Raw genomic sequence first — 16,022 nt, 5'->3', positions numbered from 1 at the left:
AAGAAAGAGAAACTCAGAGATCAGAGGTGTTTAAATCACGGGGCACAGACTGATTTCTGGGATATTGTACAAAATTTGTAGCCTGGAAATCCAGACCTAAATCCGAAAGATTAAGGGTCTGGCATCGAGTAATGAAAATCGCCCCCAACTCCAGTGGCGGCACCAATCATGCATTTGAAAATCTCACTGCACGCAATTGGATAACACTACAACCAATCACAACTAAGCCCCATATGCTTAGCTACCAGCGGTACTAACTGGTAGATTAGACTCTTGCCGTATCCGGTCGGCAAAACAGCAAAAACGTCCTTCTTGCAAAGGAATGATTTGAGCACCGTCTTCTGTTCCTCTTTTAGTTAAAAGCCAAGTCTAACTTGTTCATTGTAGTGACCAAAGCTGTTTCAAACAACTGGTGTTCATCCACAGCCATCTTGCAATGTTTACTAATGACTTCGCCGTAGCAGCGCTGTCGTCTTCTGTTTAGCTCGCCTCTGGCCTGCCTATATCAGATACACCGATATGATTGGTGCAGCTTGGCTACAATGCCAGAGCAACTCGCTGAGCAATTTCAAATTGTGCTCCCGCGAGAACTCTGGATTTCCAGGGTACATAATTTGCGGGTGTTCTCAAACCGTGGCTTTGTCCTAGTAAGGCTGCATATCTCGACTGCCAAGTCATCAAGCGTCTCTGAAGCCCATCTCAGTTTGAAGGATCTTTTGAAGACCGACTTCATTTTGTGTCTTTAATTCAGCTCATTTTGAAGATGCATCAAGTGTATCCTTCGTTTTCTTCAATTTCCCACAATCCTTTGCACACATTTCAATTCATGTAAAAGAACTGATGGAAAACTAGTCGGCACTGAGTTTATCTGAGTTCATTATGAAATGTAAGACACAATGTATTCGGAGATTAAGGAATACATGTTATCTTATGTTTCTGTGTAAATTAATCACTGAACTCTAAACTGTCAATAATGTAAAACACCGGGAGACACAGACAGCTGTCATTCACTGTATTTCATTAATAAAAAAGCCAGTTAATATAAAGATATTTAATAGAAAGTATTTTTCCAAAAATAAGTTTTAATAGTAATAGCAAGTGGACGTCCACGGATCCTCCTGATGATGAAAGTTACGTCACGCGGACGGCCAAAATAAAACCGTGAATGGCCTTGATGCCGTTCCTGGTGGCGTTTAGCTCTTCACAGTGGCGTAGCGGACGGGCATTCAGGGCTTATTACATTACTGTTGTTATTGTTATTAGGCTACTTTCATCATTAAATTATTATTACAATTAATTTGTCCCGCAATAATTTCAAAGCGCATCACCATATAACTGACATGCTGTGAGGATAAAATATTAGATTATATGATGAAGACGAGCCCACCAGCTCGCCCTCAAGGAGAAATTTGAGTCTGTAAATCACCATCATCAATCGGCTGCGAACAGGGTAGGTTGACAGTCGGTCACTAATTTTGTCCATTCCTTGCGATTGCTGGCAACTTCTCGTAATTCGTTCGCTGTTGCTGGTACGTCCTTATTGATGAGTTCGCCGATATATTGATGGTATAGCTTTCGCGCTCTCCTTCGACTACTTTTGCCTTGCCGCTGTTGTGGCGCGTATAAGACATACTTGTTGATCAAGTCAGTTTTCTACAAATCTTAGCTGTCTCTGTTGTACTTGAAGAATGAGTTGGTTGCGGCCGACTCTTTCATAAATCTCTTTATTGATTTTCCTGTCCAGACGCTTTACGCCAAGTATGATTCTGTAGCAGTTGGTGGCAAAACTGAGTTTGCTGCTAAGGATCCAGCTCTCGCAACCATAGAGCAGGATTGAGACACACGCAGATTTGAATATGTTGATCTTGAGTATAATTGGAAGACTTCTTGACTGAAATACGTTCTTCCAGAAGGCCCCCCATACTTGGCCTTTTCGTATTTTGAAGTCGGATTCGCTAGAAGCAATGTGGGAGCCAAGATATTTGAAGTTATTGGTCCATTCGATGGTCTGTCCATCTAGCTCTATATGCTGATGATTGTGTATTGCCATGTCCAGATCGGCATATTCTTGGTTACTCAGTGCTTCTGTTTTACCTATATTGACTTGAAGGCCTACTCTCCTGGCCCACTTTGCTGTTGTTGTGAGTTGTTCCTGTGCTCAGTCCATGGTATTTTCAAATAGGGTGATGTCATCAGCGAAATCCAGGTCAAATAGTGATACTTCTGGATTTCTGCTAGATTCTTTTAAATGTGTTACGATTCCGCGCGATAATGTGTTCTTTGCATGCTCTTCTTCGGCTCGAGTTAATACATAGTCTATGACGATTATGAATAGGAAGGCCTTGTAGGACGCCTTGTTGTAATGTCGAAGTGGTCTGACAGCTTCCCTTCTACTAGTACGTGACTCTTTGACTTGTTGTAGATTGTGCGGATCGCTCTTAATGTTTTGTCTGGGATCCCATAATGTCTTAGTATGTCGAACATGGTTGATCTCTTGATGGAATCGAATGCCTTCTTGAAATCTACAAAGGTGATGTAATAATCAAGTTTCTTGTCTTGGAAGCCTTCGATTATTCTATGCAGGATGTGGACTTGTTCTGTACATTCTCTCCCCCTTCTAAAGCCAGCTTGATTGGCGCGTAGAATCTTTTCGATTGGGTCTCTTATTCGGTAAAGAAGGACCTTGTTGTATACTTTGGTGGCGACCGACATCAAGCTGATCCCTCTGTAGTTGTTCATTAGGATGAGGTCTCCTATCTTGGGCATCAGATTCGTGGTGAACTGTTCTGGTGCTTTTTCTTGACCGTATACATCGTTGCAGATGAAATCGGCAACATAGCCTCCTCCGTATTTCAGTGCCTGTGGTTTGATTGCATAATTGTAGCCAGGTGATTTGCCATTCTTCAGTTCTTCAATTGCGCAATTTATCTCTATGATAGTGAATGGGCTTGTGTTAATGTCAAGATCCTGGGCAGCTGGTTTGTTTGGCAAGTCGTCAGTGATTATGTTGTTGTTTAACAAGGTTTAAAAGTATTGTTGCCACTCCTTTAGCAGTTCTTGTGACGAGTTGATGTCTTTTCCGTCTGCTCTTTTCATCTTGTGTTTGTTTGTTGACTTAGTCTTGCCGCTGATCTCTTTAACTATGTCCCAAGTTGTTCTTAGTTTATTTGCTTTTGATGCTTCTTTAAGTCGCTGTAGTTTTTCTTCCAAGTAGTTGATCCTTTCCTGCTCGTATGAATCAAGCAGATCTTGACTGAGCTGTTTCATGTTCGCACTCTTGTTTCTCTTAGATTTATTTCGTGCTTTGAGAAGTTCGATCGTTTCGCTCGAAACCCAGTTCTTTGGTGCTTTTTTCCTGACTAGGCCGACCGTGCTCTTTGCAGTTTCTTTGATGGCTGTTACGAATCTATCGTATTTTGGCTGCATATCATCACGGTTGTCTTCTCTCCTTAGTGCATTGTAGCGATTTTGGATGGTGACGTTATATTGTTCTTGCAACTCCTCGTTGTCTTTGAGCTTTCTCCAGTCGAACTTGAGGCGCTTGTTCTTGTTTTCTCTTGGCGCTCTCAGGCTGATCTTGATCTCTGCGCTTACTATTCTGTGGTCTGACCCAAGATCGATTGTGTCGTACGCCCTCATGTTCTTCACCGAATTGATCCACTTGCCATTGATGAGTATGTGATCTAGTTGAACTCTGTTTTTCCCGTCTTTTGCATTTCTGTTGGCATCCGGTTGCCACGTCCAGATTCTGGATTATGGATGAGGGAATCTGGGCTGTATTGGCATTGTGTATGTTGCTTCACAGAACTCAACTAGTCTACTTCCATTGTCATTTGTTGCTTTGTGCAGAACCTGTTTGAATATAACTAGGGGTGGGCGATATGGCAAAAATATAATATCAGGATTTTTTTCAGGAAAATCACGATTCACGATTTTATCACGATTCCTTTTTATGTTGGTTTTACTATTTTGCAAGTGACTGAGCATTACAGACAAACTAATGTCCCTATTTTAAAAACAAAGCCTTGGGTAACAAAACATAAAATAAAAAGAATGGCAGACAATTAGGCCAAAGTGGCGAAGATAAAAAATATTTGTCATTTTCTTTGTTATTAAAAATTGAGAACAAAGATACATATACACAACTTAATATACAAATTAAATAAACCGTGCTTTATTTTTTCAGCTACAGTATGTGTATTTAACAGCTTTGAAGAAAGTAATTAAATGAACAAATATGAAAATAAAACAAAACATAGACTTCACTGTATAAATTGTACATTGATTCTTATTAAAGCTATTAAAGTTCTTAATAGTAACCAAGCGGGTTACTAGCCCTGCAAGGAGTGGGTCAGTTTAATGTCATGGCCCAGGAGTCTGTAAAGGGATGTAAAAATGAGGCCATCATTTTTACATACCTTTACAGACTCACATTTCTCCCCAAGGGCAAGCTGGTGGGCTCGTGCAAGGTGGAATTTATGAACAGTGTCAGAGAGGTTCATCCATAGTGTAGAATATATACCCACATAAATGACAAAACAAAAAAGTACCAAAGAAACAACAAAAGGGAGAAATAAACCAGAAAAATACAAAAATGTATATATATAAAATATTGTATATATATTTAGGCAAAAACAGGTATTCACAGTATACGAAAGGGTTTGGGGTTTGCTCGAGGCACTACCGTAGCTCTTGCATGGACATGGTAAACAAGTATCGCCTTCAGGTTTGGCATTGGCTTGTTTAGGCAAAAATACTTTTTGATTCATGAAAATATGCACATTTGACAGGACAAAAAAATCTGATATGTCAAAATAGTGTTGTAGTGTAAATGACTAATAGACCTTGACAAGCGACATTGACAAGAAAAAGAAAAAACAAATCTGTGTTGGCTGAATACGAGGCTTCTACAGTTATAGATACTAAAACAACTTTATAAAGCAGTGTTTAATTAAAAAAATATTTGAGGGTATTTAGGTATGTTTTATTTATGTTATGAATTATTATTGCTGCTAGCATTAAAATGTAACTTTTTTTTTAATTAGTGTCACACAAAATACAGCAGATGAAGTTCTTCAGAAGCTGCTGCCTGTGGTTACAGCAACTAGATCAGCTATGTAAGTAACACTGAGAACAATCATCACTATTAAAACATTATAACATTTCTTAAACATTATAAATTAATGGTTTAATGTCACACTTCAGCTTTTAAACCCTCCACCTATCTGACCTGATTTGAGATCTACGTAACGTTTTTTTAATGATATTTGTGTGATAATTATATTTTCAAATACATCCATTTATGTATATAAACATTTATATTTAGTTTACATCTTTTTTATATTAATTTTAATTCTATATTTAGGGAAAAACATGTATTCAATGTATTCCATTTGTATTATCCATTTTTATATAATCTTTCTCCCTCACATAGAGACATAATCTCTTAGAATAACAGTTAAACTTACTGATATATTGAATTAATTGTTTAAAAAAGATATATTGCACAAATTATAAACACAATTAAGAAAAACAAAGATTTATGTTTTGATCTGAGTGAGTGAAGAGTGTGTCATTATTCTCTGCAGGTTGTATGATTGTGGTTTCACAGATGAAGGTTGCGCTGCTCTGGCTTCAGCTCTGAGATCAAACCCCTCACACCTGAGAAAACTGATTCTGTCTGGGAATAAACTAGGAGACTCAGGAGTGAAGCTGCTCTCTGCTGTACTGGAGAATCCTCACTGTAAACTGGAGATACTGTGGTAAGATCAGACGTGACTCTCACATGAAACTCACTGGGAATTCATAAAATATTATCAAAATGGAATAAAATGAAGGGGAAATAACTAGTATTACATTAATTAAAAACAAAGCTATTGAAACAACATGATCAAATATCTTTAATTAATTTCACATTTGTTCATATGATGTAGGATAATTAATATTTTTCTGTTTGAAGCATGCTGTATTTCTCGTGCTGCTGTGAGTTCATGTATTTGTCTGTGGAGTGAAACATTTCCTGGCTGCTTTCACCTGTGAATGGAGACCTTAACCCGCCGGGGTTAGCAAACGCGCCGGCACGTTTTGCTTGTTTTTTTATACATCAAATGATATGTGCAAAAACCCCTTTTTTTATTGATTTCATGTAATATTCAAATTTTCTGAGATTCTTAATTTGGGGGTTTTATAAGCTGTAAGCAATCAGAAAATCATCAAAATTATAACTTCTACACGATATTCAAATTTTTCGAGTTTCACCTGCAGGCTTAATGTGTGTCATTGTTCTCTACAGGTTGAGGGATTGTGGTGTCACAGATGAAGGTTGTGCTGCTCTGGCTTCAGCTCTGAGATCAAACCCCTCACACCTGAGAAAACTGTATCTGTATAATAATAAACTAGGAGACTCAGGAGTGAAGCTACTGAAGGATCTGAAGGATGATCCACATTATAAACTGGAGACACTAATGTAAGTATAGTTACATTAAAGAACGATTTTCATCATCATATTATCATTTAAATTTCAAATGGCTGAGTACTCACTAGAAATAAAAGTTCAGGTTCAGTAATACCGTGTAGGGTTGCAGCTATCGATTCTTTTAGTAATCGATTACTCTTCTGGTTATTCCATCGATTAATCGAGTAATCGGATAAAAATTGTGGTAATAAAAATAGATCCATGTGAACAAAAGCCTTTAAATACAAATAGGTAACACTTTACAATATGGTTCATTAGTTAACTACCTTAGTTAACATATTAAGAATGAACAATACTTCTACAGCATTTATTAATCCTAGTTAATATTAATTTCAACATTTACTGATACATTAATCAAAGGTTGTATTTGTTAACATTAATGTACTGTGAACTAACATTAACAAACTATGAAACTAACATTAACAAAAATTAATAAATACAGTTACAAATGTATTGTTCATTGTCAGTTCATGTTGGTTAATACATTAACTAATGTTAACTAATGAACCTTATTGTAAAATGTTACCTAAATATATAATAACAAACAATAAATATTTGTTCAAATAAAGTACCAAATTAATCATATTGTCACATTGTTAATGTGTTTTCTGTTGTTTCCATGGACTTTTAGGTTGGTTTTCTCATTCAGTGTTTTTCTTCATCTCTGTCGTCATTTTCATTAGTTCATTTTCGTCACCTGTTTAGTTAATTAGTCATTGTTAATCATCATCATCATCACCTGTCGTCACTCGTTGTCATCTGTGTATTTAAGTTCCTGTCTTTCACCTTTCAGTTGTCGGTCAATGTTTATGTTACTGTGTTTGAGTGTACCCTTCAGCCTGTACCAGCTTTTTGTAAGTTTATTCTAGTAAAAGTTTGTTTTGGAGTATTGTTCCCGTCTGCCTGTCTTCATCCGCACCATACCCGTGACAGATTGACCGACCCAAAAGGTAATGGAGGAGGACGCTATGGAGGATTTTATGTTCGACCAGAATGGTAGTAGTCTGGAGGAATTTGCTGCAGTTTTCCTGCACCTTCACCAGGATGGGAGATGGGATGAGGACTTCCTTCAACAGCAGTTCTGGAGCGGGTTAGACGATCCACTCGCCCAGATACTGCTGCAGGAGGATCTCGACCTACCTCTCGTCAAATTCATTGACCGTACGTTGTGGGTGTGTGGTTCCTCACTCACTGTGGGAGACATCCAGCCAGATCTTCGCGTCCAGCCAGATCTTGAGCCCGCTGACCCTGCGCCAGAGCCCTCGTCGCTGCCCAGCACAGAGCCCTCATCGCTGCCCAGCACAGAGCCCTCATCGCTGCCCAGCACAGAGCCCTCATCGCTGCCCAGCACAGAGCCCTCATCGCTGCCCAGCACAGAGCCCTCATCGCTGCCCAGCACAGAGCCCTCATCGCTGCCCAGCACAGAGCCCTCATCGCTGCCCAGCACAGAGCCCTCATCGCTGCCCAGCACAGAGCCCTCATCGCTGCCCAGCACAGAGCTTCCTGCACCGCTGGTCCCGTCCAGCCCTGAGCTTCCTGCACCGCTGGTCCCGTCCAGCCCAGAGCTTCCTGCACCGCTGGTCCCGTCCAGCCCAGAGCTTCCTGCACCGCTGGTCCCGTCCAGCCCTGAGCTTCCTGCACCGCTGGTCCCGTCCAGCCCAGAGCTTCCTGCACCGCTGGTCCCGTCCAGCCCAGAGCTTCCTGCACCGCTGGTCCCGTCCAGCCCAGAGCTTCCTGCACCGCTGGTACCGTCCAGCCCAGAGCTTCCTGCACCGCTGGTCCCGTCCAGCCCAGAGCTTCCTGCACCGCTGGTCCCGTCCAGCCCAGAGCTTCCTGCACCGCTGGTCCCGTCCAGCCCAGAGCTTCCTGCACCGCTGGTCCCGTCCAGTCCAGAGCTTCCTGCACCGCTGGTACCGTCCAGCCCAGAGCTTCCTGCACCGCTGGTCCCGTCCAGCCCAGGGCCTTCGCCGCTGGTCCCGTTCAGCCCAGAGCCTTCGCCGCTGGTCCCGTCCAGCCCAGGACCGCCTTCGCCGCTGGCCCCGGTCAGCTCAGAGCCCTCTTCGCCGCGGGTCCAGTCCAGTGCTGATCTCCCCAAGAAAATTTTGGGGGGGGGGCAATAAGTCCTCTGAGGGGATCGTGGAGGCCCTTCCGACACGGTCGCCATGGCCGCCCGAAGGGTCCTCACCGCCATGGCCGCCCGAAGGGTCCTCACCGCCATGGCCGCCCGAAGGGTCCTCACCGCCATGGCCGCCCGAAGGGTCCTCACCGCCATGGCCGCCCGAAGGGTCCTCACCGCCATGGCCGCCCGAAGGGTCCTCACCGCCATGGCCGCCCGAAGGGTCCTCACCGCCATGGCCGCCCGAAGGGTCCTCACCGCCATGGCCGCCCGAAGGGTCCTCACCGCCATGGCCGCCCGAAGGGTCCTCACCGCCGTGGCCGCCCGAGGGGTCGTCTCCGCCGTGGCCGCCCGAGGGGTCGTCTCCGCCGTGGCCACTCGAAGGGTCCGCACCACCATGGACGCCTGAGGGTCCGTCTGCTCCGCCATGGCCACGCCCTCATCCTGCTCCGCCCTGGCCACCTGCACGTCCTGCTCCGCCCTGGAGGCTTCCTGCTCCAGATCGGCCACCTGTTCATCAGCCTCCAGGGCGCCCACCCTCCCACCCCTTTGGATGTTTTACGGCGCGAGGACGCGCCTGGGGGGAGGGGGGGGTTCTGTCACATTGTTAATGTGTTTTCTGTTGTTTCCATGGACTTTTAGGTTGGTTTTCTCATTCAGTGTTTTTCTTCATCTCTGTCGTCATTTTCATTAGTTCATTTTCGTCACCTGTTTAGTTAATTAGTCATTGTTAATCATCATCATCATCACCTGTCGTCACTCGTTGTCATCTGTGTATTTAAGTTCCTGTCTTTCACCTTTCAGTTGTCGGTCAATGTTTATGTTACTGTGTTTGAGTGTACCCTTCAGCCTGTACCAGCTTTTTGTAAGTTTATTCTAGTAAAAGTTTGTTTTGGAGTATTGTTCCCGTCTGCCTGTCTTCATCCGCACCATACCCGTGACACATATGGGTTTTATTGAACAACGCTGTTAAAATACACCATGTAAAATAAATTATATAAACTAATATAAACATAACTGTACAACATGTACGTAAAAACAAATGCCTGCAGAGTGCGGCAACATCCTGGTTGCATAACTAAGGCATGATCAAATCCTTGTTTAATATTGGCCAAACTAAATTTAATTCAAATGTCAACTTAATCTGTAATATTTGGTCTCTTCTGTACGATAAGGATGCAACAGCTGCTGTAATTCCTTGAAAAATAGCATGTGCACCGTCAAAACATGCAAACTCAGTGCAAGGGTTAAACTTTTATTTTGAAATCGCGATGGACAACAATTGGCATATATTTCAGAAAGATATTTATGTATTTTCCTGTGTTAGCGTATATTTATAAATGAGTTGCGTTACGAAACTTGTGAAACGGCGCACACTGAGTGCAGATGAACGTTATAATTCACACAAACTCACAGCACGCAGAGATGGAGTTGGAGAAACCCGAGACGCTGACATGCATATAAATAATGACAGTGCAACTGAAACACACTTTCAAGGTTTTGCGTTCCCAAATGCACATTATTGGAAACCTAAACTAACAGCATATGCAGAGACTGAGTGAGTGTGTGTGTGTGTGTGTGTGTGTGTGTGGGGGGGGGGGGGGGGGGGGCAGCACTTACTGTCAACGGAGCTGAGGTACTTTCAACACAATCTGCACGCATTAAAGCGTCTTCTCTGTGGGGAAAAAAACCCTCCCAGCGTATATATTTTTTAAATATTTTTTGCACATATCACAGCCTTATTGATTTCACGATAGCACTATGCCATATTATGATAGTAAATGGTTTTAAATAGATTGTGTTGCCTTTGAAAACGATGTAATAATGCGGTTCGTGGAATTTCGTTTGTGGAATGCGCCACTTCCGGTATTTTGCCGGTTACTCGAAACGGGTAAATTGCAATCGAGGATTTTAAAAAATAGAATACTCGACATTAATCGAGGAATCGTTGCAGCCCTAATACCGTGTGTGTGTGTGTGTGTGTGTGTGTGTGTGTGTGTGTGTGTGTGTGTGTGTGTGTGTGTGTGTGTGTGTGTGTGTGAATATTTTGTCTAAGATCATCAGATAATGAGTCTTAAATTCAGCTTCAGTTTCTGTAGGTCTCTGAACATTAAACTGAGTTTAATTCTGCTCATAGTGTTGTGACTGATTGTGAAAATAATATTAATGTTATTTTCAGCTTTTCCCCTTTAACTTTCTTACTGTGTGATAATTTGAGATTTGGGTTTTTTGTTGGTTCTGTATCAGCTGTCTGTTGTGTGAAAGTGACTTTTCATGTCCTTTTGATTTTGTAAAGTGACTTTGAGCATCAGATAGAAGCTGTATTATCATGTTTAAGAATTAATTTATATATATTATCTAGTTAGTTTTCTTATGAAAAGATGTGACCGATGTAATATCTCATACTGCATATGTGACTGTTTGTGTGTTTTATTTTAGGTATTAGATGCCAGTGTGATCTTCTGATGATCATCTGATGGAGAATAAGGATCCACTACAGAGACTCAGTCAACAGAATCAACAGAGACTGAAGATACAGGGACTTCACTGTTATAAATTAAGACTTCATTTAGATTTCAGCGATCCTCTGACAGACCTGATGAGGCGGCAGTAAAACACTTTTTATTTCACAGCAGCAAATTACAGTTTCTCATTTATAGATTAACCATTTTAGTTGTATAAACACACAGTGTAATCTCAAGGTTAGAGTTTTGTTACAGAGTGCATATAGAGCCTGTATGTGTTTGTATTTGTGTTGAACCAGTAGAGGGAGACAAAGACTATTGAAAGATTTATTTTTCATAATTATGATGAAAAAAAAAAAATTCAAGCTCAGTTTTGGAAAACAAACAATGGAAGCTTGAGTGTATACATCATGTTTTTAATAATAGTTGTATTACATTTGTATTATTGTATTAAAGGGGTCATATGATGTGTTTTCATGTTTTTCTTTTTTTCTTTTGTGTGTTATGTTGCTGTTTTGTGTATTTTTTTGTATCAGAGCTTGATTCGTTTTGCCATAACCACGTGATCTTCGTTTCCACACACAGTCACGTGTCTGCTTCGTATTCTGATTCAAAAATAGCGCGAACCCCTTGAGCAGGTTTTGAGTGTCATGCCCTTCAGTAGTAGTAAATAAAAAAAGAAATAGACTTAGCCCTCACACTGTTGAAGTACTGTTACTTATTACAAATGTTTAATTTCTTAAATTACTCACAAAATAAAATGTCAGCTCCACAGTTCACAAGAACTTACCATTCCACGATAATTTTCTTTTATTTTGATTCTATATGCCTACATGAGCTTTGCCTATGAACTCGTAGGATTAGGACTGAGGATAAAGTTAATGTGAATAATGCTGCATTTGTTGATCAAAGCAGATACATAAGAATGATTTCTTTAGGCCTACAAGTTCATTTGTCCCATTTAAAAATTTTTTTTTATAAATTCATTCAGTTGTTTGTTCATACATTGTGTAAGAACTACATCAACATTAACACATGAATTATGAGGATTACATGTATTGCTTTGTGTTTTACAGAGCACAAATTTATTATATGAAACCAAAAAAAATGGATGGGTCTTCTAGGACAGAAAGGCAGGTTTTACACCTTTTGACCACAAGATGTCATTAGTGTGCAACGTGTTGAAAAACTTAGAGTAATTAACCATTTTATGATACAGTCGAGGGGGAAAGCCCCGGTGCTTCACAAAGCTTAATTTCATCATCACTAGTGAGTAATACAAGTGGGTTCTCAGGTGAGTCAAACAGGTAGGGTCTATGTAGCTACTCATTGACGAGACAGCAGGAGTGCTGACATCAAATTTTTGGAGAGGTGCACGTCAGGGTACGCCGAAGGGTACACAACCTATGACGTAGCTATGGAGTTCGAAGCAGAAGTATAAATTGGGCTTAACGCTGATAAACTTAGGTAAACAAAAACACACACACACTTACAGAAGCTCTCTGGCAGAACTTGGGCTTTTTTTCGGTCTGGATATTGTTGTTGTTTTTCTCCGGACGGCTGTAAACTAGTCTGTGTACGGAAACTACTTCTGTAGTACTGGAGTCTGCTCTCGGACTTGTCTCGGACTCGTTTGTATTAGTACTCGGACTTGTCTCGGACTTGGTTATTGGTCTTGCCAAATGTTCTAGTTGGTCTCGACGAGTCCAGCATATACTTTTTTTATCCTTCAAAACAAAACCATTGATGGAACGCACTTGTTCAGAAAACGGGTAACGTTATTGGTTTAATGATTCACAATCCATCTAGAACGGGCATTCACATTGGTCACCTGATATGGCTGCGTCATATGTTTGGCTCCGCGTGTGCGCGCTGCACGGACGCATCAATATTTCTTTCATTTTGGCCACAGACACAATGTTGGCAAACAGCAGCATAATAAAATTTGGATTTAGAAACCACACCGAAGTTCTCTACAGTGCACAGAAGAGGAGGAAACACAGGGCAACCTGCACATTTTGCAACAAAACCATCTCAGAAACCTGTGGGACAACATAAACATTTTTAAGACACCTGCAAAGGCACCACAAAGAGAGGTAAGTTAAGCTAGGAGCTAGCGAATCACAGGCATTTTCCATCCCAAACATGAGAGTTAGCTTTTGCATTTGAGTCTTTTTATGAGGTTAGAAAGTAGGGCTGAAAGATGAATCGTATTTTCATTCTCATTGCGATAGGAACATGTTATTTAGCTTCTGGCTTCTGCTCTCTCTGTCGTTCATGTGTCGGCTCTAACGAACACACACACGAGTGCGGGCACACACACAGCGGTCGCGGTGAAATGAAGAATCGAGTTGACAATAGCTTGCGTTCCGTTCGTTACCGTAAGTACGTGCTATAAAATCTTCATGAGTAAAAAGTAGGGTTTGAACGACCTCGGAAGTCGACATTTATGTGTTGAAAGTCAACTATCTAGATGCTCAAAATTGATTGAGAGAATTCACGTTGCGTCAAACACATGCGTGTATAGCCTATGTCCTCGTGTGCAGCGCTGAGTAATATGCAATAGCTGTGCACAAGGCAACCCATTTTCAAGTCTCAGCTCGAGGTTCAGGCTTTTTTGTTCATTAATGACTAATCATCGACCAGTCGACTCGATCCGAGTGAGTGGATAGGAACTTTCGCCTAGGTTGCCGGCAACGCCGGTCTTGTTTTTCTCAGAGTCTTCAGATAGTAGTGGGATATGGTTTGAAGGAGGTGAAGTGCCTTTCTCAAGCAATCTCCAAAGTGTCAAAGCTCATTACTACTGCATAGCAGCACAATTTTTAAAGAAAAGTATTTGGCAATGACAAAAGCATCCCAGTGGCAAGAGTAACTCGATGGAATTCCACCTTCAAGCAAATAAAGGCTGTCACAGAACTGGATCACACTGCCTTGACAGAGATAGGCTCTCTTGACCTTAAGAACGTTCTCATCACAACAAGAGAGTGGGCCCAATTGAGAGAACTCTGTTTGAGTCTTGGACCTTTTTCTGAAGCAACGGAATTAACTGAGGGAGACAAGATCATCACAATCAGCATGGTTGTTCCAACAGTGCTTGACCTGAACACTCATCTAATTCAGATGAATTCTCCAAAGAGCCTCTGCAGGTCATTGATCAGAGCGCTCCCGGAGTCACTCCAGAAAAGGTTCTCACGCATCTTCATTGCACTTCATATGGCTGAGCCGGAGGACCATAGCTTTGATGCACCATTTAGTCATGAAATCTATGCACAAGCTGAGCTGGGTCGACATGGATGTGAGGACCAGTGGCAGCACTGGCACTATAAAGAGACTAAGGGAGGAATTACGGAAGTCGCTGACAGGTTTGTGTCCTTCTGTGAGGACTTGTATTAGCTGCTACTACGATTATTATATACTACTACTATAATAATAATATATTAAACATTATTTATAAAGCACTTTACACAAATAAGTGCTTTACCGACAAAAATACCCTTAATTGCAATGTAATAAAAAGGAAAAAAATTACAATTAATAACTCTGAATAAAAGCATAAGAAACTAATTAATAAAGGACTACATGTACTTTTACTTTAACTGCTACTACTATTACTACTACTTCTGCTGCAACTACTAGTAGTGATACTAAGACTTGTATTCACATTACATTACATTTTCAAGATGTTTAAGGTGATGTACAAGATGTATTTCTGTTTATTTTTTCCAGACAGCTTGATAGCTGAGGCAGAAAAGACTGACCTGGAGAACATCCATACTAGAGAGGGTTCTACAGCAGAAGCACCTAAGGATTCTCCTCCAAATTCCAAGATTTCAAGACTCCTGGCAAAGTATAAAAGAAACACAGCACTCCCACTAAGGCAAGCATTGTCACTCAGGTAATGAAATACTTTAAATAGACATCCAGAGCTCTCCGAAAGAACAGGAGCCCCTTATGTTCTGGTTTCACAACAAGGACAAATATCCACACTTGCATGCTCTTGCTCTTGCTCTTAAAGTGCTGTCTGTCCCTGGATCTTCAGCACAGAGTTGAGAGAGTTTTTAAGTGCTGGAGGACTTCTAATGAGGCCCCATCGAGCAAGCCTAGGATCAAACATGCTCTCATCTCTTATATTTCTCAAATGCAACAATGGACCTCTGGGATGTCCCAGGACAACTGAGTTGCATGTACAGTATGAGGATTAGATACAGAGCCAGTTCAGTTCAGGATCCTGCTATCCCATACTTACTGCTATCCCACACACACACACGCATGCACGCATGCACGCACGCACGCACGCGCGCACACACACACACACACACACACACACACACCGCTTTAAGTTATAGAATAGGAACATGTACAATTTTTTTCAGTGACAACTGTGTTGCTTGTTATTTGTTACATTTTCCATTGACAGCCCAGAATGTGATGTTGCATTTCAGGTTTGACTCTGACACTTCGGGCCTGAGGAGCGAAAATATGATTTCTTAAGAGTTTAGCTGTAACTGTTTCAAATGATAAGACAGCAACGTTTTCTGAGAATGACCCAACAGACTCATGTGTGTCACATGACTCTTTCTTGTGGTTTTACTGTACTGTACTGTAGTGTCCATGTGGTGTTACAACAGCTCTCTAAAACAACAGGAAGTGACACACACACACACACACACACACACACACACACACACACACACACACACACACACACACACACACACACACACATAGAGAGAGAGAGAGAGGGACACTAAAGCTGCCGAAGCACACATTTACAAAGAAATAAAACACAATCCATCATCCAGGATCCATATACATTTCTGGTTATACTGGCGGTCCCAGCTCTCTCTATCCCGACGGTCCCAGCACTCTCTATCCCTGCGGTCCCAGCACTCTCTATCCCTGCGTTCCCAGCGCTCTCTATCCCTGCGGTCCCAGCACTCTCTATCCCCACGGTCCCAGCACTCTC

General features: G+C 41.7%; 1 protein-coding gene across 5 annotated transcripts in view; it reads left to right on the top strand.

Moving 5' to 3' along the window:
- The window catches only part of LOC306997721 (NACHT, LRR and PYD domains-containing protein 3-like), a 31,281-nt gene extending 19,437 nt beyond the window's left edge, over positions 1 to 11,844 (top strand). For all 5 annotated transcript variants that reach the window (XM_079611138.1, XM_079611136.1, XM_079611137.1 and 2 more), the window contains 4 exons: positions 5,046 to 5,117; positions 5,589 to 5,762; positions 6,293 to 6,466; positions 11,031 to 11,844. In XM_079611138.1, the coding sequence (XP_079467264.1) occupies positions 5,046 to 5,117; positions 5,589 to 5,762; positions 6,293 to 6,466; positions 11,031 to 11,037 (427 nt within the window). In that variant the 3' untranslated portion in view covers positions 11,038 to 11,844. The remainder of the gene's footprint in view (positions 1 to 5,045; positions 5,118 to 5,588; positions 5,763 to 6,292; positions 6,467 to 11,030) is intronic.
- Positions 11,845 to 16,022: the final 4,178 nt, after the last annotated feature.

Source organism: Phoxinus phoxinus, assembly GCF_949152265.1.
Source record: "Phoxinus phoxinus genome assembly, chromosome: 4".
In the NCBI taxonomy this organism is placed as follows: Eukaryota; Metazoa; Chordata; class Actinopteri; order Cypriniformes; family Leuciscidae; genus Phoxinus; species Phoxinus phoxinus.
This window is presented reverse-complemented; position numbering and strand designations above follow the sequence as displayed.